Raw genomic sequence first — 26,322 nt, 5'->3', positions numbered from 1 at the left:
CTACTTCAGTAATGAGAAACAACTTGGGTAAAACCAATGTATAAAATGATAGTACCTGCTGAGATGGTAAGATCTATCCTATCAGATAATATACTACCCTAAGTTCTTAAAAATACACCTCTTGCTTTTTAGTGATAAGCGGTGTCATTTAGAGAAAACCTTCTTAAAAGTAATTATTTGTCCCATCTTTCTTTTTTTGCACATTTAAATTTCAGCTCTTACGTATGGGTTTAAACTCCACACATTATATACAGTATTTCCTTCAGAAATGTCCACTTTGATTTTTAATGGACAACGATGAATTTAGAAAGAACATTTAAAATCTTGAATGGCTGTCTTTTTTCTTTACAGATGAGGCAGCTGGAACCCAGCCACTATGGCCTACAGCTCCGAAAATTAGTAGATGAAAACATTGAGTACTGTGTCCCTGCACCATATGAATACATGCAAGAACAGGCAAGTGATTTGAACCACATCTAAGGCCTCTTGATTTTAAAAGTCAGTTATTTGTGGGGGCGCCTGGGTGACTCAGTCGGTTAAGTGTCCGACTCTTGATCTTGGCTCGGGTCTTGATCTCAGGGTTGTGAGTTCAAGTCCCGAGTTGGGCTCCATGCTGGGTGTGGCGCCTACTTAAAAAAAAGTATGTAATTTGTAGGGGAGGGGGGGGATTCTAATGTTTTAATTTGGCATCTAGTTTGGAAATCATTAAAATAAATTTCCAAAGGGGCGCCTGGGTGGTTCAGTTGGTTGAGCGTTTGACTCTTGGTTTCGGCTCAGGTCAGGATCTCAGAGTCCTGGGCTGAGCCCCGCGTCAGGCTCAGCGCTCAGTGGGGAGTCTGCTTCTCCTTCTCCATCTGCTCTTCCCCCAACTTGTGAGCATGCTGTCTCTCAAATAAATAAAATCTTTAAAAAAATTTTCCAAGATATCATGACATTAAATTTTTTGATTTTGTTGTTTTTCCTTTTGTAGGTTTATGATGAAATAGAAATCTTCCCGCTAAGTGTTTATGATGTGCAGCTCACGAAGACCAGCAGTGTGTCTGACTTTGGTAAGCACAGTAACCCCGTCGGAGGGACACCTGGGTGGCTCAGTCGAGGAAGCGTCTATCTTTGGCTCAGGTCATGATCTCGGGGTCCTGGGATTGAGCCCCGTGTTGGGCTCCCTGCTCAGCGGGGAGCCTGCTTCTCCCTGTCCTGCTCCTCTTGCTGTGCTCTCTCTCTCTGTCAGATAAATAAATAAAATCTTTAAAAAAAAAAAAAAAAGGAACCCAGTTAGAGAGCCGTGTTGTCCATCCGTGTCTAGTTTGCTCCAGGATCTTTGGACCTAATTTTTTTTTTTCTTTACGTTTACATTTTCAGTGTCAACTAGGATAGTAGTTTCTGAAATTCCTCTCATTTCCTTCATTTCTATTTATTTATATTAGGCTCAAAAGATGCTTATTAAATAGGGGAAAATGCCAAAGTAATGAAAAGGAATAAGTATAAAAATTGATGAGTTTGAAAGGATGTGGATAAGAGTAACACAACGAATTTACTGGGTGCTGTTCTGAGCTGAGTAACTCCGGATTCTCCTCTGTGTCTTTGCTCTCAGCTTTTCACCCGCCAGAAATGGGGCCTTTCACTGCCCCCCCCCCCCATTCCCTCCTCTCTGTGGAGATCCACCGTGGCCTCCAGGAACTAACTAAAGGTCTAACTTTCTTAAAGAAGGCTTATATGACTGCTTTACCTTCAGTTTAAAAAATGAAGGGTCAATATTATCCACGTCATTTTGTAATATTTGATTTTTGCATTTCCATTTGTTTGTCTTTAAACTTGGCTTTAAGCTCCTCATGGACTGTACTCATGTCTTAAAGTTCATTTCAACATTTTATTCTGTCTTTTACCATGGGAACTCAATAGTTAGATAATGATCATCAATACATATCTCCATAAAAGACTATTTCTTGTCTTGTTGAATACATTGATACAATTTTTTTCCTTAAAATGAATCCAGCGGATCAAATTCCAGTCATTGTAATATGTTAGTTTTCTTGGGATTTGTTCTTTGTGTCTTTTTAAAAAAATTTATATAATTGACATGTTCTTTGTTTTTTAATTTACATAGTCTATTTTGACCCAATGTTATGTTGGTTTTCCCTCTGAAGCCTTCTTAGCATTTTGTTTGTATTCTATTGACCTTAACTCTACTTTTCTTGGTGGGTGTTTGTGAATTTTCTTTGTATTTGAATGACTGAAGGACTGAATGAAGACACTTGCAAAGATGCTTTGTGGTGATCACAGTCTGCCAGGCTCTGCCCTAGGCACAGAGGAAAAGGGTGGGGGGACACATCATTCTTCTTATTGTCAAAGAACTCCCAGTATTATGGAACCAGGACATGGAAACAGGTGCTCCCAACTGTGGAATCAGAGAGAAGAGCACACCCCGGTGAGGGAGATGCATTTAGAGGCAGGGCTGTCTCACCTGGGTTTTGCATGGAGTCACATTGAGGGCAGGTACGGTATCCATCCAAGTGGTGTTCCACCTACTTAAAATGCCTAACCCCATATAGAGTTGTTTCTTAACAAATTATTTTGTATTGAACTGAATTTAATTTATTTCAATAAGAGTATTTTTTTTGGTTTCAACTTCTAAAAAAATTAAAAAAAAATTTAAATTGTGGTAAAACACCCGTAACAAAGTTTACCATTGTAACCATTAAGAATGGTTAAAAATGACAGCTCAGTGACATTAAATACATTCCCATTGCTGTGCGGCCAGTAACAGCGTCCATGTTCAGAACTATTTTCATGTTGCAAAACTGGAACTCTGTATTTTTTAAAACTCCCCATTCCTCCTTCCCATCCCTTGCCAACCACCATTCTGCTTTCTGTGTCTATGGATTTGTCTGCTCTCAGTATCTCACGTAAGTGGAACCATACAGTATTTGTTCTTTTGTGACTGACTTATTTCACATAGCATAACATCCTCAAGGTTTGTCCATGTGATAGCATGTATTGGAATTTCTTTCCTTTTTATGAGGGCGTAATTCCATTGTATGTACATACTGCATTGTGTTTATCCATTCATCTATCAAAAGATGATCAGGGGGCTCCTGGGGGGCTCCGTCGGTTAAGGGTCTGCCTTCGGCTCAGGTCACGGTCCAGGGTCCTGGGATCGAGCCCCGCATCGGGCTCCCTGCTCGGCGGGAAACCTGCTTCTCCCTCTCCCACTCCCCCTGCTTGTGTTCCCTCTCTTGCTGTGTCAAATAAATAAATCTTAAAAAAAAAAAAAAAAAGACCAGATTTCTTCCACCTTTGGCTGTTGTCAGTAATGCTGCTCTAAACGTGGGTGTAGCGTCTCCGCTTTTGGACAAGGTCGTGCACTCATATTGAGCCCTCAGATCTGACACGTTCCTGTTTTTCTGCCCCTGCCAGATAGCTGCGCTTTCTCAATACCCGTAACTTGACTTCCTCGACACTGCATGCTTGTGAGAAAAGATGTTCAAGGGAATACTGCTGATTGAGTTGGAGAAATTAATTAGTGTGCTGAATTTAGACTTGTTTTTTTCTTTTATTGTCACTCGTAGGGTTCGCAGTGATAGTTCAGGTGGACGAGCGTCAGCATCTCAGCCGAATATTTATAAGTGATGTTCTCCCTGACGGCTTGGCATATGGAGAAGGTCCGTGTGGCACAGAGTGTCTCCGTTCTCTCTTAATTCAAAACGATGGAATGCAGTCTGCCTAGTGAAATGTTCTTGTTAACAGTTTTGTCAGAAAATGGCTTCTCCTAGAACTAAAAAAAAAAAAGGCAAACTTAATAGTTTAATTGAAAATGCATACGCCTATATATGTGTACATATATATATATATGGAGAGAGTATTTGGGGGGGTTTGTTTTGAAAGAGAGTATGTACACACACAGAGATGCACAGTGCATGTGTACAGACAGACGGAGAAGGTAGCCAAATAGACACAGACAAATGTTATTTCCCACGGCATTTAACATCAGGTAAATAGAGGAATAATGAATTTGAATGATGGTCAGATGGTTTTCCCTTTTTTTTTTTTTTTTTAAGATTTGTTTACTTTAGAGGGAGCGTGCAGGATCAGGGGAGGGGCAGAGGGAAAGAATCTGCAGCAGAGTCCCCCAGGGCGACGAGGGGCTCCGGCTCAAGACCCTGACTGAGATCATGACCTGAGCCGAAATCAAGAGTCGGACACTCAACTGAGCCATCCACACGCTCTTGGTTTTCTTTTTCAACCTGTTCCTTCTGGGGGCACCTGGCTGGCTCAGTCCGTTGAGCACACTACTCTTGATCTCCAGGTCGTGAGTTTAAGCCCCACGTTGGGCAAAAAGCTTACTTAAAAAAAAAAACAAAAAAAACCCAAAAACCAAAACCCCAAACTGTTCCTTTTAATCCCAGTTTTGAGAGAGCTGAAATGCGTTATCAGCAGCATCCGGATACTGTGCGTTTTGGGCTTTGCTTTGAAGACAGCAGCAGGATGGTCCCTGAGAATACATGCTTTGAATTTGTGGCTGTCCTTTACCTTCATGTTAAAATACTTCTCTCAGTAATCTCTCTTCTCTCCCTTTTGTTTCCTTTTCCTGTTCTCAGGGTTGAGAAAGGGCAACGAAATCGTGACCTTAAATGGGGAAGCTGTGTCTGATCTTGACCTGAAGCAGATGGAAGCCTTGTTTTCTGAGCAGAGCGTTGGGCTCACTCTGATTGCCCGGCCACCAGACACAAAAGGTACCTTGTGTTCGTCCTGGTCAGACAGTGACCTGTTCTCAAGGGACCAGAAGAGTCTGCTGCCCCCTCCGAACCAGTCCCAGCTTCTGGAGGAGTTCCTGGATAACTTTAAAAAGAATACAACCAATGGTAAGGCTGTGTTCTTTCTTCCTTCTTCGTTGCTGGTATCAACAGCTGATAATTTTAGGCTGTATATTTTGCTTGCAAACTTAGATTATTTAGGCTGTTCAAAGAATGTTTTCTCATTTATTAGCAGAAGAACACAGATGTCAACCCAGTAGATTTAATCAAAATTTCATGCACTGTGGAAATTATAACACTTTCATGAAAATAGAAAATAAATTTCTGTACAAAAGAATATCCTTTAAAATAGCAGAATCTTTAAAAAAAAAAAAATCACCCAGGATAATTTTGTATTGTAATTGCTTTGTGATTGAAGGTAGATGAAAGCCAACATAAATGACAGAGTTTGATTTTCTATTCAGTTGAATCTAAGGCAAAAAACCATTTTGTAGCAATCTTTTGGGTTCTTAGAAACGTTGATACAGTTTCATTCTTTACCTCTTTTGTAGGTGCCTCAGCCCCGTAGGTAGTAACTCAGTCTCATAATTCTTTACCTCTTTTGTTAAGTGACTGCTTTCTCAATAGACTGCGAACTTTTCACGTAGGTCATAAATTTTAAAATTTTGGCAAGGCTTAAAAATGAAAAGTTGTATGCCAGCTTATTTTTCTAAAGGTAAAATTTCCACATGAGGAAATAATCTGAAGGTCTGGATTTCTGACTTTATTAATTCATGCATAATTCATGTGTTGCAGGCAAGTAAATCAGAGGCTCCAGCTATTACTGAAAACCTGTAGTTTCTCTCTGTATTCCTGGAGGAAGCTGGTCAAGCTCTGACATGAGACAGAGAGCATAGGGTGTTTATGTTAAGTGCACACAAAGGAATTTTTTTTAGATTTTATTTATTTATTTAGGGGGTGGGGCAGGGGGAGAAGAGAGAGAATCTCAAGCAGGCTTCTGCACTGAGCACCATGCCTGATGTGGGGCTCAGTCTCACGACCCTGAGATCACGACCTGAGTTGAAACCAAGAGTCGGATGCTCAATGGACTGAGCCACCCAGGTTCCCCCACACAAAGGAACATTTATACTTAATTGCAGTGATAATGGATTTCCAATTGAAATCTCTGCATGATTACTAGAAATGAATGAAAAACACAAAAAGAGGAGTTGTTCAGATAGATTTAATTATAAAGCAAGTTTATTAGGTCATTTTTGGGATTAAAAAATCAGATGTAAGATTTGTGATTCAATAAGGTATATAGTGCTTTTTTCTCTTGGGGCTTCACTCCAATTTAAAATGCCATTAAATTGACTATTGGCATATGAAAGTGGATATCATAAAGCAAAAATCATGGTGGAACTAATTAATTACTTGGTTATATTAGGGCCATCACTCAGTGAGCCTGGGCTCTGGTACGGGCCTGAGCATTCCAGATAATACATGCATGTGTCCATTCGCTGGATTCATTATTCTTGAGGGATACATTCACTGCCCTTTATATCTCTGTGTATTTTATCATAATAAGAAATTACTGCAGAGTCTATAACACTTTTGGTACTGCAGGAATGAATTTCTATAGAAAGCAGCAAAAATGGTAAATTTACCTTTTTTTTTTTTAATAGTTAAGGATCAAGCAGGTCAGCTAAGCCTATTTACCCCTTTTTGTTTGTTTTGCGTGGAAACAATTCAAGAGGTCCTGGGTCCGATAGCCATTATATGGGGCTCCTGGGTGGCTCAGTCTGTTAAGCATCTGCCTTCGGCTCAGGTCATGATCTCAGGGTCCTGGGATCGAGCCCCACTTCGGGCTCCTTGCTCAGCGAGGAGCCTGCTTCTGCCTCTGCCCGCCCCCCACCCCCGTTCATGCTGTGTCTGTCTGTCTCTCTCAAATAAGTAAATTAAATCTTTAAAAAAAAAAAAAAATAGCCATTATATTACCCCAGGGAGCCATTCTGATGGTGGAAAGCTTGTATAACTTATCTGAGCGCTGCTGATGTCTGTGTATAGAGATGGCTTGGCTAGTCGGACCCGCAGGGCTTTTCCATAGCTGGGCGTCCTGCAGGTCCCCACAGGGTTACAGCGCATCCCTCCACTCATCCTGCCCTGCCCAGTGCTCTGCTGCAGCCAGGACAGACAGGAGAGCCGTACACCCCCCCCCCCCCCCGGCCCCCCTGGTTTCCTGGCGAGGCCGTGTGTCTGGTGGGGGGCGCTGAATCACTGTCCCCGGGAGTGCCCCACCACCCTTCTGCCTGCAGTTCTGTTCTCTGTGTCCCTCACTGTTCCACAGTAATGTGCCTGCCTTGAAAACAAAACAGCCGTGATGGGTGGCTTCCCCACACACTTTGCAAATACAGAATTTATTTTCTTTTTGAAGCGAAAGCTTGTGCAGGAAGAAGACCCCTATGAGTGAACGTCTCAGAAGGACGACTCTGTGTTTTTAAGGTTGGGGGAAAAGAAAAGAAGGGGTGGGGGGCGGAAATTGGAAGATAGAAGAAAAAGCGTGAGTCCCTCATTTGTGCATAGTATCGAGATTGTGCTCGGGAGCCTGCGTGGGTGAAAGGAGAGGTGAGGTGGCACGTGAGGTGAGGTGACGGGCACGCAGGCCTGTGAGTCCCACCTGGATTCGAGTCCTGGCTGTGCTTGCACGGGTGCGGCCTCGGGGTAGCCCTCAGCCGGGGAAGCATGGGTGCTGGTGGGGGACCCCGAGCTTCCTGCCCCCCACGGGGACAGTTCTGTGGTGCTTACCACGATTCAGCAGGGGGTCCTGGTAAAACTGAGCCCCACGTGCACATAGCAACCTCGTTTTCACACCTTTTATGGGCTTTCTCCCCTCTCGGTCTCACCTTCCCTGTGCCTTCCCTTGGGCTTCTTGGGATCACCTTCCAAATAAACTTGTAAACCCACGTCCTTGGCTTGGACTCTGCTTATGGGGGAGCCCATATGGAGACACGGAGCCTTGATTTCTCACCTGGAAGATACGGTTTCACCCCTCACCGGAATAGGTCACTCTAAGGAAGTCCACGTTTATATGTGTCTGGCCCAGCTCCTTACGTGTCAGGAATTCCAAAAACGGGATTCTCGTCTTCCCTCTCCTGTGCAGCTTGATGTTTTATGAAAAATTACCTTGCTTTACTTTGGCAGTGAACCAGAAAATGGTAGTCCCATTTTCTTGCTAAGGTTAAAAATTACACAAAGGAAAGAACTTAAATGACTTTGATAAACAATTTTTCAGTCAACTTTGAGTTATACTCAGAAGTGAGAGTCTGCCTTCCCCTCAATTTTGTGTTCCCTGGACATTACCAGAGGCATGCCCAGCCCAGTACTTGAAACGAAGGAAGATTTTCCCATTTTGTTTTCCAGAGAAGCCAGTCCTCTGTTAATAAAAAACAAACAGCTGATGCTCTGGAAGGGAAGACTTTTTTTGTTTTGTTTTGTTTAAATAGAAACATAAGAATGTAAGAAGGTAAAGGAAGAAACTGCAGGGTTGTTTTGGGCATATCTTGACTGTCCATGATGAAGGTTTACTGATTCCATACTGGGTGCTTAAAACATGTGAGGCCCTAGGAATAAGCTACATTGGGTTTAGGGCTTTTTGGTCTTCTTTTGGTTTTGGTCAGGTATCCAGAAATTTATATTTGTTAGCTTTAGTCTCTTGATCAGGTTAGAGCAGAACAAAACACCCTCCTTATTTACGTATCTGACTGAAAAAAGTGCCGGCAAGAGTAGCAGGTTCTGAGGAGCCTGGGCAAGGACTGTGGCTTGCTATTCCGCGTCTTTGCTTTTCTAGATAAGAAGCATCCTACTGGCATTTGAGACTCATTGATAAGTACCCTGGTTAGGAAAATGGTTCTCAAACTTCCTGATGCTGAAAACTCGCTGGCTGACCTTGGGAAAATGCATATTCCTGGGTCCGGCCGTCAGAGAGCCCCCTGCAGGAGGTCTGGGGGTAGTGCAAGCTCCATTGTTAACCCGGCTCCCTCATGTGGCCCCCAAGGTGGGGGGGGGAGGGGAAGGGGGCATTAGTCTAAAGGGAGGTGGGGCTGACCCTGAGAGGTAGGTCCTACCCTTTCTTGAACCCTTGTGTGCCAAGGGTTTGAGGGTTAAATGAGATCATCTGTGTGAAGTTCTCAGCAAGTGATAGCTGTTGTGTTTGCGTGTTGTTACTCTCGGTGGGGGGATTATATGCCCCAGACCACCACCACTGTCCTGAGTGGCTCAGAATGCAGCCAGCTGACCTGTGAGCTCAGCTCATTTGTGCAGTAGCCCGCCCTCAGGAGACGCAGGCCCATTCAGCAAATTGAGTCCACGGGGAGCCAAGAACTAACCGTAGTCACGGGCTTCCTGTGACCTTCCTGTGATCCTCTGTGAAGAGTGGAGCAGACAGGAGCGCATCTAGAACTGATGTGTTAGTTCCTTGGTTTCCTTGGATGTGAATGACCATTTGATTCTTGCCTCTTTCTGCTCGGGTTATCCGCAGTAGAAAGAGAGGAAACGTGTATAGGCTGTCTTTGACTGGAGTGGAGATCTCATCTGTAAGGACTGACTGTAGACAGATTAATGTTGTGGCTGGAATCCCCCAGCGAGGCTGGTGTTAGTTTCAAGCCAACAGGTTTGAGCCAACAGGGCCGCCACGGAAGGGCTTGGGCGGGCCAGCCCCTGATCATCCCGGATTCTTGTGGATGCTGTTTTTTGAAGTTTATATTGAAAACCCCTTTTCTCGGGTATGCCATCTTTCAGAAATTCCAGCAGCTTTTTAGAGAGAGTCCTATGGGGCCTAGAGTTTCTGAACCAAGTCTTTCAGCAGGGAGCCCATTGTGGCCTTAATGTAGTCTCTGTCTGTAAACGGCAATTAACACTGTGCTGTGAGTGTCGGGGACTCACAGGGGACAGAAGAGAGAGGACCTGGGTTCCTGCTCCCACTCAGACCGCGTCCGCCCAGCAGTGCTGACCCGACGATGAAGGTAATTGCAGCCTGAGGTTCTTTTTTTAATTCCATGCCCGGCGCTGAATCACTCTCGTTCTGAATTGATGTATGAGGAGTGTAGATCTTCAAGCTACCAGAAGCCACTTAGATGCAGATTTGTTGTTTGGAAGGAATTGCTCCTGGGACTGTATGTGTCCCTCACACAGCTTCTCACCAGGGGCGGGGGGCAGGGGGGTGCAGTTACAGAGCCGGCTCTGATGTGGCACACCCGCTGATTTCCTGTTGATGAGGATGAGGGCATTTTGGCTTCCGTAGTCTGGTGTAGGATGACGAACAGCACTGAGCTCAGGGAATGCTGTTTGTATGTGTAACTGCTGTTACTGCAGGGAGCTGGCTGATGCCCCAGATCCCCAGGTGTAAAAACAGAGGGGTTCCTAAAGATGGTTGGTACATTAAAAAATTTAAAAGAAGGGGCGCCTGGGTGGCTCAGTCAGTTAAGTGTCTGCCTTCAGCTCAGGTCATGATCCCAGGGTCCTGGGATCATCCCTCATCGTGCCCTGCTCAGCGGGGAGCCTGCTTCTCCCTCTCCTTCTGCCGCTCCCCCTGCTTGTGCACTCTCTCTGTCTAATAAATAAATACAATCTTTTAAAAAAATTTTTAAAAAAATTAAAATAAGAGTGAGAAATAGACCGCTTTTGCCAGGGCACAGAACGTTGGTCTCAGAGTCTGTGTTGCCGATAATGGTGCTGAAGGTCCTTGTCAGTTTCATTGGTGGACATGAGCGGGTGGTTTTCTGTGAGCAGAGCAGGGAGTTACAGACCTTGGGTACGAACTCTCTTGCCAAGCTTAGTGTTGTTGGGGCGTTTGGTCCCCTTTTCTCATTCCTCGCCCTTCATTTAGTCACTTGTTTATTTAACAAGTAAGCAATAACGTTCTGCTAAATGTTGCAGATACGTAAAGCTGAATTAGACATTGTTTTCTATCCTCAAGCTTATCTTTGAATGGAAAAGTAAAACGCTTGTAGATAATAATTCACTATTAAAAAAATCTTTTCAATAAAGAGAGAAGTCGTCCAGCTCATAGGGTAGAAATCCCACTGATTTTTCTGTTTATTTTGAGCAAAGGGTCCAAAAGAGGCATGAGAAATGGGGGAAAGGTTAGCGTTTGCCTTGAGCACCGCAGCTGGACAGTTTCCTGTGGGGGGGTGTGTAGTGTGAGGTCTGGAGGACGTTTCACATACAGCACTTAGATCTCACCTGCCTAGTGTGTGAATGGGAAATAAAATTGGAAAGCCTGTTGGGGCCAGATTGTAGAAAACCCTTAAATTGCAGGAATTTGTAACATGTCCTGGCCTGTATCTGAAAAAAACAAACAACTAAAACCAGAAAAACTGGCGAGTACTGCATTACTTTCTCCTGCCTTGAGCAAAAGGCAGAGGATTTGTCTGGTCACTTATTTTCTTTTTTTAAAAGATTTTTATTTATTTATTTGAGAGAGAGAGAGACAGAGAGCGAGCTTACCCATGAGCTCAGGGGAGGGGCAGAGGGAGAGGGAGAAGCAGACTCCCCGTCAAGCAGGGATCCCGATGTGGGGTTCAATCCCAGGACCCCAGGATCATGACCTGAGCCAAAGGCAGATGCTTAACCGAATGAGCTACCCAGGTCATTGGTCATTGTTTTTAATGACCAGAAGACCTTGCAAAAAAAATACTCAAATAAATGTTTTTTTCTTGGGAAAGAATGAATAAATGAATTACCATAGGTATCCTATAAAACTAAAGTGCTCCTCAGCATGTGAAGCCATGGCCAGGAATGGTGTGGTCCTCACAGTGGTCATTGGGGGGGTGCCCTGCTGACTTGTGGTACGGGGTGCCCCATAGCAAGGAGGATGAGGCATTGTTGGAACTGAGGGGAGAGCTGGTAAATAAAGTTTGCCCGCATTTTGAGTTAAAAACCAGTCTTATATTATCTCTCCTAATCGTAAATGGAAATTCATCTTTCAGGTAAAAATCTAAAGAATTTCTCTGAGAAACACTGTATGAAATTTCTATGGGCGATGTCCCTTTTACTAGCCCTTTGAGATTTTGGGAGGACTGGGTCAAATCTCATCTCCCATGCAGGCCGAGTGAGCCTGGAACTGTTAGGTGTGGTTGGAAAGAGGAAGCTCTATAGGCTGTTATAGAAAAGAAAAAAAAGCTCTGACTGTTCCTGTGTCTATCATGAGTACTGATTGCTGAATGATGCTTGTCTGCGTTTCCATGTTGGTTCTTTGTAATGGGCTTGGAAGTGAATTACACTGCTGACTTTCTCCTTCCTGTGAAGGAATTGAGACCATCAGGAAGGACCATGTGGGGCTATCTCCTCTGGAGCTTTCACTTCTAGAGACAGCTGTGTTGTGACCGTGTCTTTCACTGTTTGGGTCGGTAATCCCAGCAGTGCGAAGGGCTCAACAGTCAGAGCTGTGTGGGGAAGTGGTTAAGAGTGAGGCTACTATGCATGCAACTTGGGGGCAGTCTTGCTCCAGGTCTGTGACCAGCTGTGGGACCTTGGTTGGGCATGCCACTTAACCTGTGCTTAGTGTTTGCAACTGTAAACTAGTCGAGGGTTTTTATGGGATTAATGAGCTAATATTTGGAAAGAACTAGATAGTGGCACATAGCAAAGACCATATAAGCATTTAACTGAATAAAATAGATGAATTTCTCCCACTCTGTACTTAGCCACCCACTTTCTCACCCAGAGGTAATCATTGTTCTTAGTTTCTTTCTCATTCCGGTCTGGAGACTCTTAAATGTTGGGGAAAATTGTGGGGCATTTTTCTGCTCTGTTTTATTGAAATATCTTCGTCCATGGCTATGGTAGGCAGATAAATCCCTGCCAAGAATGTCCACATCCTAATCCCCGGAACCTGTGAATATGGCAAAAACAATTTACATGACAAAAGGAACTTCAATGATGTGATTGGATTAAGGATCTTGAGATGGAGAGATTATCCTGGATTATCTGGGTGGGCTGTAAAACAGAGGCTGGAGAGTCAGAATCAGAGATGTAGTGACATAAGCAGATTGGAGTGATATGGGTCTGTGAGCGAAATAATGCGTGCAGCTTCTAGAAGTTGCAGAGACATGGGAACAGATTCTCCCTTAGAGCCTCCAGGTGGAATATGGCCCAGGCAGACCCATTTCAGTCTTCTGACCTCCAGAAATATAAGATAATAAATTTGTATTTATGTGTCAAGCACTGTGTTTGATGGCTGGGGTACAAAAATAAAGAGCCATAGCTCCACCTTCAGGCCGCTACAGTGGAGTTGGGGCAAATGCATGAACAGCCAACAATCATTATCCGCCATCCTAACAGCGCTAGTCCTATAGTTCCTAAACTTGTCGGTATCCAGGTCCTTTACTGTGAAAAATTATCAGGGACCCCAAAGGGCTTTTGTTATGTGGATTATATCTATCAGTGTTTACTATATTAGAAATTTAACCTGAGAGGCACCTGGGTGGCTCAGTTGGTTGGGTGTCCAACTCTTGGTTTCGGCTCAGGTCATGATCTCAGGGTCGTGAGATGGAGCCCTGTGTTGGGCTCTGTGCTCAGTACAGAGTCGCTTGAGATTCTCTGCTTCTCCCTTTCCCCCAGCCCCTCCCCCCACTCACACTGTCTCTTTCTAAAATAAATAAAATCTTTAAAAGAAATTTGAACCAAGAAATTTAAAAAGTATTTATTAAAATTTATTTTCATGTAACAACGAATCCATTTCATGTTAACACAGCATATTTTTAATGAACTAATTCTCCAAACAAACAAAAAAATCAGTGAGAAGAATAGCATTGTTTTACATTTTTGTAGTCTCTTTAACGTGTGTCTTAGTAGAAGACAGCTGGGTTTTATATCAGCATCTGCATTCAGCCTATTGCAAATGCTTGTTTTTGTGACAGTGATTTGGAGAAAATCCAACCTCACACAGATAATGTAGTTGGCAAAGAGAGGAGTATTTTAATAATCTTTCATAGTTGGCAAAGAGAGGAGTATTTTAATAATCTTTCAGATAATTGTGGATATTCATCTTTAATATTACACCAAAACTCAACAAGTGGTAGTTCCTTGAAGGTGAGTTGCATGTGGGTTCTGAAACACGGTTCGTAGACCTTCCTACTTGCTCCGATTAAAGTCCATTGGCCTGTCTTACACTTTGAATGGATCTTTTAGTTATGTGATTTTGTAATGTGCAATGGTTATTTGGAAACATTGGGTTGCTAGGTTATGCAGATCTTTCAAATATGGATGTTTCATTACGCAACATTAAAATCACATTCATTAATATCACCATCAGTTTCTTGTGGAAAAGCCTTGATGTGTTGGGAAGCTATCAAGCTCACAGTGGTGGACACGTTTTCCAGGATTTGAATTTTTGCTACAAAGTTGGAATTATATCTACAATACCGTCCATTTTTTCCTTGGAAGTGTCAGGCTCACTTTGTTCATTTTATGTTTTCATTTTCTAAAAATATTTTTAAGTAGGCTCTATACCCAGTGTTGGACTTGAACTCATGACCCTGAGATCAAGAGTTGCATGCTTTACGAACTGAGCCAGCCAGGTACCCCACACTTTGTTCGTTTTAAAGAAAATATTTTGTCATTTGTTTTTTTTTTTTTTTTTTAGTAAAAATTGTTTTGTTAAAAAAAAAAAAGCTAGCTCAGCTTGCAACACAATGGTGTAAGTGCATTTTCTTGCAACAACCATTGCATAAGAGCTGTATGGGTACTTCTCAAACATGTTCCCAAGGGTTGAGTTCTAGTGGAGTCAGCCATTTTTACTGCTTCATTGGGGATGTTGTTAATGGATGCCAGCATGTTCTCGATGGAAGTGTGCAGTAATGGAGTTAGCGGTGACGAGTAACAGTGGGTGCCACTGCTCTGACGTGCGCTACATCACGAGCAGATCTACCCACGACTGCCTTGCACTCCCGTTGCAGATGTCCTCAGAGAGAAAATGGCAGATAACATCTACAATTATTACTGAAAATACTTTTGAACTTGTAGGTCACTTGAAAGGGTCCCAGTGGCCCCAGAAGTTGACAGACCACACTGAGAAGGACTGTTACAGTACATAAAGGGCAGCGAGAACGCATGTTCCAGGTTCCCAGGGCCACCTCTGAGGGACAGTCTCACTTTTGTTAAACCCTGAAGAAAGCAGAGTGCATTCTGGGCAGAGAGAAGTTGCAGAGGGTGGGGGTCAGGGTCTTGCTGAGGGGAGATGTGTGTGAGTAAATCAGGGTTTTTGGAAGGTAAGGTGCGAATAGGGAAGATGGAGGAGATAAGACTGGACTGGTGAGCAAGGGCCAGGTCACAAAGGGTCTCGTGGGGAAGCCAGGTGGTGGGGAGCTGCGGGGGAGGGGAGGGGCCCTGAAGCTGGTGATCAGCCACTGAGAAGTAAACATTCGTGGGCCAGGCAGGGCTGGGGTTGAGGGGTGGGCGGCACTGTGGTGGCAGGGCATCCCTGTGCTTCTCTCCACCAGAGCGCTGAGGTTGGGAGGGGTAACTGTCCTTCCTCAGCACAGGGTCTCTTGAATTTTATCACTAATAAGTCACCAGACCCATAAGTGGAGCCACTCAATAAAGATTTGCTCAAATGTAGGAATGAATGAATCAAGGATATGGGAATGACAGGGCTTAAGCTCTAAAAAAGAAAAAAAAAAAACCCCTCCAAGGTCTTGTGTTTCCAATATTAACTTTATTTTTCAGCGAGATGCTAAGGCTTGCATTATATCTAAAATGTGGTTTGTTTCAAGTGCAGAAGATACAACATGTGGCTGAGAAGGGGAATTGTGGCTTTGTTTAGGAGGCTGAATTCATGGTGCTTTAAAGAAATGTGACTTTGAGAATTGTTTTTTCCATGAAGTTGGCCAACGAACTACGAAGCTTAATTTTAATCTTCATCCTGAACTCAGACACTTAAGTTGTCTATGACGTGAGACGTGCCCTGTTCTTACCCCCTGTTCAAGCCCCTGGGATTGTATTCTGTGAGTACTCCTTGCTCATGAAGAGTGCCTGAGGCCAAGCAGAGAAATTAAGGGGGTCTCTCTCTCTCTCTCTCTTTTTTTACTTTAATTTACTCATTGAACAAATATCCAGTGGCCGCCTGTTCTGTATCAGGCGCTGTTTTTAGAGGTGCTGGAGATAGATCGGTGAACACAGCAGGTTAAAACTCCCTCAGCACATGGACCTGACATTTCAGTGCGTGGAAATCCATATAAGCAACAAACATAACAAGTAAATTACATAGTGTACTAACAGGTGGTAAGTGTGATGGAAAAACAAAGATCGGGGGCAGAGGGACCAGGAGTAGAGCCGGGAGCAGGTGGCCGTTGGAACTCGGGCACCAGCAGTTGTGGGTAAGACCGAGGCTTTGGAATAAGCTGGACACGAGGGATGGAGCCTTGCGGACATCTGGAAGCAAAGCTTGCCCGGCGGAGGGAACAAGTGCCCCGAGGTGGGGATGTAAGCGGCATGGTTAAGGATCAGCAAGTAGCCCAGCGTGCCTGGGGAAGAGCAAGGGGACTGGCAAGCAATGGGAGGTGAGGCCCAGGAGGACATGTGAGGCAGGATCAGGGAGGACTTGATAAGCCAGTTCGAGGTCTTGAGGAAAATGAGGGGACGTCCCATGTTTTGGAGCAGAGAAGTGACATGATCTGACCGGGGTTTTCAGAGGATCACTAACTATTGAGAAGAGACTGTAGGAGGCCAAGGGTGCTTTGAGGCTTTTGCAGGGGGGGCATGATGGTGCCCTCGCACTCCGTGGTAGCAGGGGAGGTACACACAACAGAGCTTGCCCAGAGATCGAGTGCGGGCGTCGAGGAAGGAGAAGAGGCAAGGGTGACTCCCAGGTTTGGCCTTGAGCGACTGTGAGGAAGGAATTGCCATCAACGAAGCTGGGGAAGCTGGTGGAGCAGTTTTGGGGGAAGACCAGGAGTTGACTTTGGAACACCTTGTGTTAAGCCTCTGTGTTTAGGCGAATATTCCACCTGCTTCCAAAATGGTTTTAAAATGACTTATACTGAAAGCCCATACATAAAATTCATCAAAATTAACAACATACAAAGGGAAGGGGAGGAGATTTGAATGACAACTTGCCTACTTTAAAGGTTTTCACTCACAGTATAGGGGCAAAAACATCTTTGTTTATGAGAAAACGATGACGTTTGAAATAGTGCAGCAAATTAATTCCTTTCATTTCAGTCAATTGAGTTATGATTTGTTGTATCTTATAAATTTATTTCTGATCCTACAGTTCTCAGCTCTGATTATCTATTTATAAATTGTCCGTTCTCATATGAATCCTTTTTTTTTTTTTTGAGAGAAAGAGAGCATTCATGTGCACTTGAGCTGGGGGAGAGGCAGAGGCGTAGGGAGAGAGAATCCCAAGCAGGCTCCATGCTCCGTGCAGAGCCCGATGCTCGGCTCGATCTCATGACCCTGAGATCATGACCTGAGCTGAAATCAAGAATCAGCTGCTTAACCGACTGAGCCACCCAGGCGTCCCCATATAAATCCTTTTATCCCTCCCCCCCACTTTTGTCATTAACATCTTTTTTTTTTTTTAAAAGATTTTATTTATTTGACAGAGACACAGCGAGAGAGGAAACACAAGCAGGGGGAGTGGGAGAGGGAGAAGCAGGCTTCCCGCTGAGCAGGGAGCCTGATGCGGGGCTCGATCCCAGGACCCTGGGATCACGACCTGAGCTGAAGGCAGCTGCTTAACCGACTGAGCCACCCAGGTGCCCGTCGTTAACATCTTTAACATGTTATGGGAAACCATGACCAAATTCAAATTATCCAGTTTTATTACCTGTTAATTGCTCTGGGAAAACTTATTTGGAAAGAGACATATGAAATTACTAGCAAAATTATTTTGTGTCTTGTGCAGAGCCCTGGCCAGCTGCCCCGGTGAGTGGGCAGACGCAGTCCATGTGGAGCGGTGTACAGAATGCCCTTTCCTCCCAAATCTCCCAGCAGGCTTCCTGTAGAATCTGGAATTTCCAGGGAAGCACTTAGAAGCTTCTAAGCTTGCTGTTCTCAGCTTTTCTACATTTACCTTCCCAACACTAATTACTCCGAAACTGCCATTTGTGAATTAATTCTGACTTTAATGTTTCGGTTGATGAATGACCACATCACACTTCTGTGAAGTTGAGGCATCTTTGCATGGTAGTATTAGCAGAATTATTTGGATGTCTACTGAATTGTGTCATTGTCATGTCACAAGAACAGTCGAGAAAAAGCTGAAAAATGTTGATAAGAAGCCTAGGTTTCATAAGCTTAATACGTATGACCCAAAAATGCCAGTCATGACGTGTGTGCCAGCCCCGAGCCCGTGGCCCCGTGTGGATATTCTTTGATCTTCAGGAGGCCAGTATGTGTTCAGTGGGGAAGGAGGAGGAGAAGATTCAGGTATGTATCAGGTGACTATAAATAGAAATTTTATAATTTGTTTGGATCCCTGGGAATAGAAGTCTTCACAGAACCTATAAACCCAGTTTTCACACTTTGGGATTGTATTCTCTGAGAAATAGGGGGCTGCCTCCATGTCACCTTGGGGGGATCTTGGACTCTTCCTCTTTTGAACTCTGAAAACATTTTGTCTGTAAATCTGATATGGAAGTTAAGATTTATTGCCTTGCAGTATTACTGTGTACTTATCCTAATTTACCTACTAGATTGAAAATCCCTTGAAAAACAGAGACCTTGGGGTGCTTGGGTGGCTCAGTGGGTTAAGCGTCTGCCTTTGGCTCGGGTCATGATCCCGGAGTCCTGGGATCGAGCCCCATGTCGGGCTCCCCGCTCAGCAGGGAGTCTCCCTCTCCCTCTGCCCCTCCCCCGGCTCCTGCTCTCTCTCATGCACACCCTCGCTTGCTGTCTCTCTCAAATAAATAAAATCTTTAAAAAAAAAAGTAAAAGAAAAACAGGGACCTTGAGGACTTTTTTTTTTTTTTTTTTTTTTAAGATTTATGTATTTGTTAGAGCGAGAGCACAAGCAGAGGGGAGAGGCAGAGGGGGAAGGAGAGGGACAAGCAGATTCTGCCCTGAGGGCAGAGCCCAGTGCGGGGCTGGATCCCACCACCCTGAGATCATGACCTGAGCCAGAATGAAGAGTCCGACGCTTAACCCACTGAGCCGCCCAGGCGCCCTGAGGAATACCAAGATTTTTAAGACAGGGCAGCTAGCGCCGTTCTTGGGAATAGCACGTGTTTCCCTCAAATATCTATTAAGTGAAAAGAAGGTTCATAGGAGTCTCTTAACGTGACGTAAAGGTGGTGTTCCTCAGAGTGGATTCTGGGGATAAAATGAATCCTGGAGCACACCTAGAAGCTTCCCAATTTTCTTCTTTAGAAATCTGACTACAGGGGATGTGTGCTGAGACTGTCTCAGAGCTGAAGACTCTGCTCATCTGCATGTGTGTGTGTGTGTGTGGCGGGGGCGGGGGGCTCTGGGATGGCCGGGGATGCTGCTCGCCAAACCGTATGCCCCAGCTCCAGTGAGTGGCTGCTTGTCCCAGGAGAACAGCTCACAACCCAGTCTGTGCTGCTCTGTAACTTCCATGGGCTGATTGGTGCCCACGACATGGGATTCTTTTGGCAGATAAACCAAAGCCACAACTAAAAAGGAACAGTCTGTATTACCACTGTAGGTCAGTGCTGATAGTGAGATGTGTTTGAAGTTTAGTTTGAGGGTAGTAACATTTATACAAGACCGGATCTGCAGTAAAGGGATCTGGATTCTAGCTCTGACCTTGTGCCTGACCTTGGGCGGGTTCCTCTAACTCCTGTTTCCTCAACTCTGGAAATGAAGGATCTGACAAAACAGTTTAGCTTTTTTTTTTCCCTCTGAAATTCAGTTATTTAATAGGCTTAAAGCACCAATGGAAAGGACTACATGCATTTCTTACAAAAGTTTGCAAAGTGAAAAAAGCAAAGTAATGGGTCAAGCATTCCATTTTGGTTTTGCAGCAAATCTCATTACCTCTTTAAATAGCATCAGGTCTTGACTGCTGCAGAGAAGGTGTTTGTTAAAGCTTCGTAATGATAGGCTGACTCAAATCCAAAGATCACAAAGAACCTTAAAGGCATTAATTACCCCTTAACATCACCATGATGGAGCAGAGATGTGTTATTATCATTTTACTTTCACAGCTGGGTAAATTAAGGCACAGAGACACATTAAATTGCTGGTAACTTGGACAAAATCATGGTCAGTGGTAGAGAGGGAGAGAACTGTAACTTATTGTTTCTCCCTCCAGGTAGGGAAAATGTCTGGATTTTAATTACTTTTCTTCCTTTTAAATATTTGCCTATTAACATCTGTAGAGTGCAATCCATTGAGAACATGCCTCTGCACTAAAACGAATTCAGATGTGGGACACCTGGGTGGCTCATTCGGTTGGGCATCGGACTCTTGGTTTCGGCTCAGGTCATGATCTCAGGGTTGTGAGATCGAGCCCCACATCTGGCTCTGTGCTCTGCGGGGAGTCTGCTTGAGATTCTTTCTCCCTCTCCTTCTGCCCCTCCCCCCTCTCTCATGCTCTCTCTGTCTCTCTCTCAAATAAATAAATTTTAAAAAAAGGAAAAAAGCAAATTTAGATCTAACTGGATTGATAATGGCCCTCTGTCCTGTCTGGGTTCTTACCTGGAGGCTGGGGATGGCGATTGGTAGCCAACCACCTTGTGATTGGGGCTTTCTCAGTTCAGGGGAAGGTCTGTTGTTGAGAAATAATTTCACTGTCTGCATTCTTACGCCTTTTTTGATATTTCACACTGATTTTCATTAACACTGCAGTAATGTGACTGTATATTTTGTGTGATTTGGTTCTTTGGAATCAGCTTACGGTGGACTTGAACTCTGATGTCTCTCCTGTAAGATCCATGCTAACATCCTTACCTTCTTTTTAAAGAAAGAAGTATAATTCACATATCGTAAAATTCACCTTTCAAGTGTTCAAATCAGTGGTTTTTAGTATATTCATGGAGTTGTGCAGCCATCACCATTATCTGATTCCAGAATGTATTCACCTCCAGAAGCAACCGTGTACCCGTCAGCACTCACCTCCCCGCCGCCCCTCCCCCCGGCCCCTGACAGCCACTAGTCTAGTCTCTGTTTCTGTGGATTTGCCTGTTCCGGCTATTGCACATAAATGGAGTCCTGCACCACGAAGCCTGCTGTAACTGACTGCTCTCATTTAGCATGAAGTTTCCTGGGTTCATCCATGTTGTAGCATGCATCAGTCATGGACTCCTCTTCATGGCTCTGTGATACTCGATTCTGCCCTCTTTCCGTCCTGCCCGGCATTAGTCTTCCTGGAAGGTGTCACTCCAGCGTGCTTTCTCCTATAGCCCCCCCCGCCCCCCACCAGAATCTGTGCGTGCTCTTGTTTTAGGTTTCCTCTCAGGGTCTTTAAGTAGAATTCCATCTAAGTTGTTTGTAGGGGTTTTGAACTTCAATTCTGAAACTTTGTTAAAGTTCTTAAGTGTCTGAAATAAGGTGGTGTCTCTTCTGTGCCCCCGAATGTTAATGAAGTGTGGGTCATCCGGGGGTCTTCCCAGCTCTGATGGATACCAGTTTCTGCTAGATCTGAAACCTTGGCTGGAGATCCCTTTTACCGTTGACTTATTTCATCAGGGACCCTGATAAGGTACGATGGGAGCCCTTTGCCTTCTTTCTTTGGGCTAAGTGCATGCCTCTGTCACAACCATAGCCTGCCTGGAAAATGAGAATGCGGGTGCACCTAATTCTCTCTTCCCCTCTTCTCTTTTATGTTGTAATTGGCCTGGTTGTGGCCTGCACCTGCCCTGAAAACACCCGCCATCTTCCTGTTCCTCTAAAGATTCTTTCAGATGCTGAGGATAGTTGTCCCAAGATAATTGACTCAAATCATGGCAGCCTGCTGGTAAGAAACATTTACTACCAGTCTTTGCTTTTCTCTGTTTGTCACCAGAGATCTTGCATTGTCAGGAACATCACCAATTGGAACGTGACCTCAAGTGAAAAGGATTTGGAAGATTTGTGAAATTTACATTTTTCTGGCACGGTATTTATGCTGTGATAGAATACACTTCTCTGCAAGCTTAACAGTGACATTCAGACAGATGCCTTGATTTTTCTTGACACAAGAATAGTAACAATAATGAAATGTAGAGTCCCAGATATCTTCAGAAAAGTTGATCAGTTTTTATCTGTAGCAGAAGTACGTGGGGTCAGTGGGTGATGTCTTTGGTAATGGTGCAGTGAGACTTGACCGGTCTTTGAATGTGGTCAACTCAGAGTTACTGTTTTCTGTCATTGAATAGTCCATCTGTTTCATTTAAATGGTTTTATTTTCATTCTGTTTCACTGACCAATGATGAGTAATATTTGCCTAGATCACAGAGTATAGCAAATGTCATTAATGAAAGGTGTCACAAATCACTGCATTTTACGTAAAAAAGGATGAGTAAAATGTAGGGGAATCTGAGTTAATTAAAAATAATGCTATCCAAGGTCTGCACATTGAACCTTAAAAGTTGAGAGATTTTAAGCTTTTCTGTGCAAATGAACTCGATGTTCAGTGTGCTCTTGGCACTATGATAAACTGTGCGTGGTGGACACTAATGCAGAATTTTACAACAGTGGGTGAAGCTTGGAGAACTGAAAAAAAATGTGATTTAGTATCCACAGAATGCTGTATTCTTCCACTGGCAGCGTTGATTTACCAAAATCTTTATCTTTTCTTAAAATTGCATTCACGCTTTTTTAAAGAACACAAAAGATCCATAAGGTGAAGGAATTCAATTGGATAATTTCTAAGAGTGTCTTCGGGTCTAAAATTTATAGATTCTCTACAGGCTGTTCATTTATGGAGTTACATAGTAGAAATTCTGAGAAATTAAACAGAAATTGAATATGATCAAGTAGATTAAGAACATAAATTCCACAAACTATGTTCTCTGAACATGAGTAGATACAAAATTATTAAAAGTCAAAGATGTACAATTGTAATGCCACAGGGGAGTATAAAACTTAATGAAACCATTTATTATTTACTTGTAAATTCTTTGAAAATATTTTTTTGATTTTTTTTTTTTTCTTTTTCCAGTCATCTTCATAGATCATTGTTCTATAGTTTTCACCTCAGAGGGGAGCCTACGGGTTAATGATTAATCAACTAAAACATTGTTTTGAAGATAAGATGAGAGTCCCATTATTTATCTGAACACTATCTTTTTAATCGCCTTCTTTAGCATATTTCATTTTTCTTCAGGAAGCGAGGAGGCTAATATCCACATTGCACCTGCTCTTGGCTCTGGGCTTGTGGTGCGTTTTGTCTCGTCTGGTGTCACTGACCTTCCCAGAGGTGGAGTTAGACACTTGACCATGGAGAGAGGCAGAGGTGGTTCTCAGTGGAGGGGGCCCTGCCCACCAGTTTTGGAAGTGTACGGGTTTGTTTTGGTTTTCATAATAAATTGGAGGAATATGGCACTTAGTAGTCCAGGACGTGGTTGCTGGGTGTCCTGCATGTCCGAGCTCATTTCTCACACTGCGGAATTGTTCCACTGGACTTTCATGTAGATGAAAACACGCGTAATTATCTGAACCAAGAACTGGCTTCATTTTACAAATGAACACAAATTATTTTTTTCCCCACAGCTACAGGCTGCTTTGAATTTTCTAGGAAAGCAGCAGACCAATAAACCAAGGGAAGTTTATTTTGCTCAGAGCTTCGTCAAAAGTTTGTGCCCATTTGGAAAATCAGGTCCCTGATGGCAGCACCCCAAACGCATTTGAATCCCCACCAAGACACCCTGGCCTGGGTCTGTGAGGACACTGAGATATTGAGCGTGATTCTTTGCAGTACAAATGTTGGACAGGCTTCTAGAGTGGTTGCAACCAGGCATTTGCATATCGAAACGCACATTTTTAAACATTGCAAATTCCTTTCCTTTTATTTTTCTCCTTGTGTTACTAGTAGGGCATTATAATGCTTCTTGTGAAGCTGTGTATGAATTTTACTTCAGAATAGTATTGAAAAGGGGGGCTTTGGATGTTATGATATTGAGAATCTGGAAGTGTGTAGTGGAACACTATAGTGTTCATGTTTTGAAGCATGAAAAGCATAGTTTAAAAATAATTTTCCAGGGGCCGCCTGCCTGGCTCAGTTGGAAGAGCATGTGACTCTTGATCTTCGGTGGTGGGTTTGAGCCCCACATTGGGTGTAGAGATTACTTAAGTAAACTTAAAAAAAATAATTTCCATTCTCATTGCCTCTCCATTTAGTGTGCTTCACATGGGTCCTCACCCCATAGACTGAAGCAGTTTTCCCTGATGCTATGACTCTCACCATCCATTTCTCAAAAAGGTCTTCTGGTGCCTAACAGGTGAAGATATTCTAGTTTCTTCTTTTGGGCCTCAGGGTTTGATAGCATCTTGAGACTTTAACTCAATTCCTCAGATAGTTGCTGTTTTCTGAGGATGCAGGCAGCCTTCCCAGACTTTGCCGAGGGGGTTCTGGATCTCTCCGGAGGGAGGCCTCTCTTACACGCGGGCAGAGCGCCCTGCGCACCCTCCTCACAGCCAGCGGCTCTGGGCTCTGCTGGCAGCCAGCTGGGTGGCCGGCTGGGGACTGGGAAGGCCTTCTTGCCTCTTCCTTGCCACCTAGTCGAGTGAGGAGGAGGAAGAGGACATGGCCAGCCAGACCAGGCGTAGGCGATGGCCCAGCTTGGCGAGCCAGACTTTGTGGCTACCTGCTGAGCAGAGTGAGAGTTCCTGAGCAGGAGCTGCAGGCTGGAGACCGGCAGGGTTACCACCATGCGCCCAAGCCCTTCCCCGGCTCCCCAGTTGCCACCCGTTTCTGGAGAATTCCCCCTCCACGGGCGTATCCACGTTAGCACCCGCACAGCCTGGCGCTTCTTACGGCATGGGGGAAATAAATGGCAGAGCCCGAACGCCTGCATATTAGCTGTGCTAAATTGGATTTGGAAGTACTGTAAACGTAAACTTGGAATTCACACTCCCAGCTGCGTGGGCGAGGCAACCTGAACACGAGCGTGTCCTGGTGTTTGTGTTTTTAAGTTGATCCCCGGGATGTGACTTGAACACAGGTCACATCGCAAGGGATTTGGGATTGCTGGCTGCTTGGCTTACAGTGGCACCAGCCGGCTCTGTCCTGACGCCTGGGGCGGGAAGACACCGAGTTGAGAGGCATCTCCTCCCTGGAGCCTCCCATGTCCCTGGTCGTGTGCGGGGGACCTGCAGGGCTGCAGGAGGGCGGGGACAGTCACCTTCCAGGAGCGCCTGCCTCGTGTGCCGGCGTTCTTGTTTGTTTTTGAAGGAGAGAGATGGCTGAGCCTGGTCTCGGGCGCAGCACCTGCCGTGGTACCTGGTACCCAGTGGGTGTGCCGAGCTCGGCAGCCGTCTGACGAGGGGACGCATAAACGGAGTGAGCAGGGCCTCGTGTAGGAGCCGAGGCTGTGGCTCCGCACGTCGCGGTCTGTTACGCCAGCTACCGAGTAGAGGCTCTTGCTGGCCATGTGACGTGTCTCGCGGGGCCACACCTCACCCCAGCTTGTTAATTTCCACCGTGAGGGAGAAGAGAAAGACACGGGGGTGTATTTGCCAGAGATAAAATCGATACCTTGACCTGAACTTATAATTTTGCTATTTTTCATCATTTACAATCGTATTGGCCTAAGACTTCCGGAGCGCGTCGGAACTTCTGTGCCCGAGCGCAGTGTGCACAGGCTGGGCGGGAAGCACAAGCTCACTGCCCTCCGAGTCGGAAAAGGTGCCCTACCTCGTGTCCTACTGGACACGACCGCACCGAGAGGCTCTCCCAAGGTGAGAGGCCAGCTTTTTGGTTGGCAGCGGAGGGACAGATTGACTCACGTCAGCAGCTGGTGCTCAGGACGTGGCCGAGTGTAAGCGGGGCTAGACGTAGGCATTCGGCGCCTAGGAGAGGATGTCAGCGCAGCGCCTATTTAAAACCGCTGTGTAAGTCAGCATTCGAATCTCACTGGCCTACACTTTCTTTTTCTTTTTCTTTTTTTTGAAGAGCCAATCTGCTCTTCTCTCCCAGGGCCTACTTTGTTCTCATTTCTCCTCTAGAATACTAAGGGCACACTCCTTTTTATGGGGCTACAGGTCCTGGTGAAATTTGAGGCTCCCGGAGCTGGGGTCGAGAGCTGGGGCCCCTCAAGCTTGGCTTCCCCTGCACTTTGTCGCGTCTAGGATAGCGTTCGCGTGTTGCTAATGGGTTGGAAAAGGAGTCAGTCACTGAGGAGACTCTGTCTGTACCCAGATACTATTCCGCCTCTGTGAAATTTGGGTGGTGGAACAGCTCTGAGATTTCCTATCTTGGCAGAACTCAGGAACCATCCAGAACCACTTCCGCCTCTCAGATCCCTGGGGCGAGCCTCAGTGGGAGCTGGTTCTGAGATCCATTCTGTTTAAGCTCGTGCCTCCGGGAGGATCTAAGCTGCACCCAAAGGCTCTCTAAAGTTCAAGGGGTAGCAGAGGTGATGAGGGAGCCTCACCGATGCATAGCAAAGCCTTGTGATCCAGAAAGGGTATCCAGAGTTCTGTTACA

The 26,322-nt window shown here is 44.8% G+C and overlaps 1 protein-coding gene across 9 annotated transcripts in view; it reads left to right on the top strand.

The window, feature by feature from the left end:
* TIAM2 (TIAM Rac1 associated GEF 2) overlaps positions 1–26,322 on the top strand; it is a 226,013-nt gene that overhangs the window by 157,708 nt on the left and 41,983 nt on the right. For 8 of the 9 annotated variants that reach the window (XM_032407593.1, XM_032407595.1, XM_032407592.1 and 5 more), the window contains 4 exons: positions 352–456; positions 971–1,049; positions 3,567–3,659; positions 4,596–4,859. In XM_032407593.1, coding sequence (XP_032263484.1) covers positions 352–456; positions 971–1,049; positions 3,567–3,659; positions 4,596–4,859 — 541 coding nt within the window. The remainder of the gene's footprint in view (positions 1–351; positions 457–970; positions 1,050–3,566; positions 3,660–4,595; positions 4,860–26,322) is intronic. The other variant, XM_032407601.1, reaches the window with a different exon arrangement.

This window comes from Phoca vitulina, unplaced genomic scaffold (assembly GCF_004348235.1).
Source record: "Phoca vitulina isolate PV1807 unplaced genomic scaffold, GSC_HSeal_1.0 scaffold9, whole genome shotgun sequence".
In the NCBI taxonomy this organism is placed as follows: domain Eukaryota; kingdom Metazoa; phylum Chordata; class Mammalia; order Carnivora; family Phocidae; genus Phoca; species Phoca vitulina.
The sequence above is the reverse complement of the archived record's forward strand: the minus strand, read 5'-3'. Positions and strand labels throughout refer to the sequence as shown.